Below are 4,652 nucleotides of genomic sequence, written 5' to 3'. Positions count from 1 at the left end.
ACTGATGCGAGGAGGGAAGAACCAGAGGATACTTCCTGGGGAGCGATTATAGCCCCAGAAAAGAGCACCACACTGGATTAATCTGGAGTTCCTAGGAGCGCAGCCTTGACGGGGGCGGGATTAAATCCAATAACCGTCCCTCTTCCTAACCCTGGTCCTCCACTTCTCAGCTCTTTACCCGCTGTCCCACACTCGTCTCTCTTCCTCATTCTTCACCTCACCCGTTGCCCTTAATTGGATGATCGAGGCCCTCTAGAGCGCTTCCCCCGAAGCACCAGAGTCACCCCGCAATGCCCGAGGCTGTTGTACATAAATTAAAGGGCCTCTCAGCCCTGGGTTTAAGGCCTACAAAGTCACCTGCCTCAGTACAGTCTCGATACCCAAAACTGCTGGCCACCCTCAGCTTTCCTCCCCCAGGGCTGCTTCGTGGGCTGCTGGCCGTGTTCTTTCTCTCAGGGGAAGAACGTCCCCAGGATCTTTAGCTGGAAGGCTCGTCGAGGGCAATTCTCAGTCCCAGGGATCACTCGAGGGAGACTTCCTTCCACTGCAGCGGCCTATCATCCTGACCGCTGACCGGTTGGCAGGGAGCAGGGAAGGAGACCCTGGGCTTGGTGGGTGTGTCCGAGCCAGGGCGCCTCACCAGGCCCGGACACCCTGCAGCGAGGCGGGCAGATGGCCCGGTGGGCTGGCGCTCGAGCCACCCCCGCGGAAGCCCGCGCTGGCCAGGGGCGCGGGCGGCGCGGGGCCCGGAGGCGCGCTCCCGTAGCCTCCGCCGTAGCCGGCGCCGTAGGGAGCTCCCGCGTAGCCGCTGTAACAGGAATAGGGCCCTGCGACCACGCCGTAGGGACCCGGGAAGGCTGGCGCGCCAGGGCCTAGGCAGGGCTTCCCGTCCCGCACCAGCACCGGCACCGCCACCCGGCGCGGCGCCAGGGGGTGGCTCGCCAGTTCTAAGGACTTGTCCTGGCGCTGTCTCTTGCACTTGTAGCGCCGGTTCTGGAACCAGATCTTGACCTGAGTAGACGTGAGCTGCAGCGCGCTGGCCAAGTGCTCGCGCTCCGGCGCGGACAGGTACCGCTGCTGCTTGAAGCGCCGCTCCAGCGCCAGCACCTGCGCCTGCGAGAAGAGCACGCGCGGCCTCCGCCGCTGCCGCTCTTTGGGCGGCTCCGCGCGCTCACCGCGCGTGCGGTCGCCGCTGCTTCCAGCGCGGCGTTCTGGTCCCCGGGTCCCGCCGAGGAGGCCAGGCTCTAAAAGCACAGGAAGGAACACCGTCAGGGCCCTGCCTAAGGCTCACCTGAGCCATTCTTACACTATTTTCAAGACACGCCTCCTCCCCCGGATAGCCTCCAGTTCGCGCCCCCTTCTCTCTTCTGCTGAGCTCTTCCCCAGGTCGGTCAGAAGGTTCCTTTCCCCCAAACTGTCGTTTTTGTACCTGCTGGAACATAATAAATTGTGACACTCTACGGTCCCCGTTGTACGACCATTTTCCAAAAGGTAGATTCTCGATCGATAGTCTAAGCTTCATTTTCTTCTTAGAGTGTCTGTGTATGGGCGGTGGCGTGGAGGTGGTTCGCTGCGATTTCAATTCCAAAGTGTGGTCGAGATTGGGGGAGCTTTTGCTGTGAGAATCACAGGTGGGGGCTGACTTTGCCCTTGGTGGTCAGAGAGAGAAGAGAGGGAAGGGGAGAGAGATGGAAAAAATTGAGAGGGAGAAGGAGAGAAGGGAAACAGGCACCTCGGTGACATGCTTGCAGGAAGGCGCCTGCCTGCCTGGTCATCCATCGTGATCCCGCGCCTATCGCGGGATGCTTGGCTCCAAGCGAGGAGTCTCGAGCGACTCCCACCTTCATCCACCTTGACACACACCCTTGTCTTTCTTGGTCATCAAGTGCTACACAGGCACCAGGGACCGGTCCCATATTTTTTGGAAGGGAGGCTCTGTAATCCAAATTAACAAAATAAAATATAAGAAAATATTTTCTGACTCCTGACTCTTGGCTTGGAAAGTAAAGTTCTCTTGGAGGGATATGCAAAGTTAAGATCCACATTTAGCTTTTTATAAAGTTGCCTCTTTCTCCTTTGACGTCTCCGTGGCAAGCGGGTGCGTTGGCTTCGCACTGACATCCTCCTCCCCTGGGGTAGCTCCCTCGCCGCGCACAGGCAGATGCCTTGGACTCAACCAGTTAAAACAGGGTTGAAGGCCCCTGGCTGCTGACGGTGTGCTCGGAGCCTGCCAAGATGCAACCTTCCTGCCCTTCTTCCCACCTGCATCCTGTCTCCACTGAAGCTCTGTTTTCACCCAAGGGCGAGTAGACAGGAAACGCTGAAGTGTCGTTGAAACTCACGCCAGGAGAAAACCAGGAACATGCCGGGGATGCAAGTTAGTGGCGAGGCCGAGCGGGACAGGCCTAATTAGAGTTGGTGCGGGTTGGAACCCGACTCCAAGTCCCGCGCTGGCAAAGTCTCCTGGAGGATGAGCTGCTTGGCATTTAAAGTTTGAAGAAATAAAACTTCCTTCAGAGAAGCCTGAGCTCAGAAAAACTGAGGATATCTCTCTTCGCAAAGAGGAAAAATAGTGACGAGGGTTTTTTTTTTCTTAGCAAATAGAAAAGTAACGACTGACCTTCAGTGCCAGCACCCCGCGCTCTCCCGCTCACAATCCAGAACCCCACCCTCCACCCCCCGCGTCTCAGAAAGCAAGGTGCATCGGCTGAGGACAGATGAGGCGCATCAATGCCACCAGAAAGGTCCTTTCCCCGCCGGATCGCTTCCGCTCCCTGGGCTTAGTTCTCGGAGTCCGGCTCCGGCCCTTCTCGGTGTCTATTGCAGCCGCAGGAGACACGCTGCCTTAGACTGCGAGGGGACAGCAGGGGTCAGAGGAACGAGTCTCTTTCTCGCCAAGGCCGAAGTGAACGCCGAATTGACTGAGCAGTGTAGAGCGAGTTTAGTGGTTAGAGTTCGCTGCAGATAACTCACCAGCTTCTTTGCGAATACAGCACAGATTAATATTCTCAGTCTCTGGAATAGGTGAATAACCAGCTTGCAAATCGATGAATAACTCCGAACTAGCGTCCTTAATTTACGCCTTGATGGAGGGACAGTGGCACCGCCTGGTAAAGGAGACACGACCAGCGAGGCGCCTCATGGGGGTCCCCAGAACCACGTGGAGGCTGCGAACCCAGGTGCAGAGGTTGGGCGAAAGGAAGAATGGCTTTTTCATCCCCAGAATGTCTTTAGAACTCGTTTAGTTTTTCCCCAAAGCGCACAGGCGTTTTCCAGGGATCTGAAGTGTGTCATCGGATTGAATGTTCCGCGCCAAGACTCCGCGGAGCCGCCACCCAGAGCAGCCAAAAACCGAGCTGCCCTTAACTGTGCTCCCAGACGCGGAGGGCCCGCCCGGGGACTCAGACACCACCTGGTCTGGTCGCCACCTCTCATTCTCGAGACGAGGAGCCGGTCAAAAGATTTACCTGGATGGCCAGGCCACTTAGCCAGTCCCAAGAAAGGGCCAGCCGGGACCGACACCAGAGCTCTCAGAGTCTTCTCTCCCAAAGGGCCCTGCTGCTTTGATGGCTACGCTTTGGGTTAGGGTAGAGAGGCTCAGAGGTGGCAGGGAAGACGGGCGGTGACCCAGTACAGCTAAGATAGTGTAGCGGGTTTCGCTGTGAGAAAGAGAAGCTATAGTTCCTGGGACTGTGGTTGTGAGTGTGATGATGTGTTCGTGGGCGTATGAGGACAGGCTGCTGTGGAAATAGAGATGCTCTAAGATTCAGGACCTTATTTTTCTTAAGGGAAGTGAAGCAGAATGAGGGTTTGGAGGGGGTGGCAGAGGCGTCTGAGTCTGTCTTTTAGACTCTTCGAATAAGGGGAAATTAGGATAGGCCCTAGGAACTGGGAAGACAGAAGATGTGTGCCTGCCCCGCAAAGAGCCAACGGGTTATGACCCCCGCCCCCATGATCTCTCCGTGGGAGCCAAGACCTGAGCTTGTACTCACGTGATTCCCCCATCCGTTCCGTGACCATCTCTGTGACCGTCTCACAGGATCCTCCAGGAGGCTCCGACATGTCCTTCCTTTTGTCGCTGCCGCCCCTATCAGTGTGGTGAACCACCAACCCTTGCGGTTCTGGGACCTGTCGCAGGTGCTGAGAGCTTTCCGGGCTCCTCCGTGCTCCCTGGAGTTGCAAGGCCTCAAGGCCAATCTGCTCGCGCTCCAGCCGCAAGATGTCTTTGACCGAGAAGGGGGTGGAGGTGACAGGGTTCTGCAGCATCCCGAAGGCGGAGGGAGAGAGGCCAGGGTGTCTCCGGCCCCCGCGAGGCGCAGCGCCCAGGGCTTTCCGTCTCGTCTCTGCTAGCACCACAGACCGAAGGTCCAGGGCAGACGCCCAGCGTCCAGGACTGCGCCTTCCTCTGGGCCATCCCTGCCACCTGGTGACCAGGGCCGAGGGACGAGACCACCAACTCCCATTGGCTCCCGCAGAAACCACGTGTTAGGCAGCCCAGCGCCATCCTCTCCAAGCGCTTTCTTCTCGCTCCCTTTCAATTCCTCTGCAATCCCCAGCCACCTCCTGGGAAGATTTGGTTCTTATTGAAGGTTCTCAAAAGCAAGGGAAACGGGAGAGATGGTGCGGCATTAGGCTCGTAACTCGGTGAATAC

General features: G+C 57.7%; 1 protein-coding gene across 1 annotated transcript; it reads right to left on the bottom strand.

The window, feature by feature from the left end:
* Positions 1 to 636: 636 nt before the first annotated feature.
* NKX2-6 (NK2 homeobox 6) lies at positions 637 to 4,266 on the bottom strand. The gene is made up of 2 exons (XM_011378976.1): positions 3,993 to 4,266; positions 637 to 1,244 (listed from the first exon to the last, which is right to left on the bottom strand). Exons 1-2 carry the CDS (start codon positions 4,264 to 4,266, stop codon positions 637 to 639), a joined length of 882 nt encoding a protein of 293 aa, XP_011377278.1.
* Between the last annotated feature and the right edge of the window lie 386 nt (positions 4,267 to 4,652).

Source organism: Pteropus vampyrus, unplaced genomic scaffold, assembly GCF_000151845.1.
Source record: "Pteropus vampyrus isolate Shadow unplaced genomic scaffold, Pvam_2.0 Scaffold350, whole genome shotgun sequence".
Classification (NCBI taxonomy): domain Eukaryota; kingdom Metazoa; phylum Chordata; class Mammalia; order Chiroptera; family Pteropodidae; genus Pteropus; species Pteropus vampyrus.
Note: the sequence above shows the minus strand (reverse complement) of the source record. Positions and strands in the feature narration are given on the sequence as shown.

Excerpts from the sequence above, each read along its gene's own strand:
- NKX2-6 (XM_011378976.1), bottom strand. The coding sequence starts at position 4,266 with ATGCTGCAGAACCCTGTCACCTCCACCCCCTTCTCGGTCAAAGACATC. Across the intron at positions 1,245-3,992 it reads GGAACGGATGGGGGAATCAC|AGCCTGGCCTCCTCGGCGGG; the intron begins GTGAGTACAAGC and ends CTGTGCTTTTAG.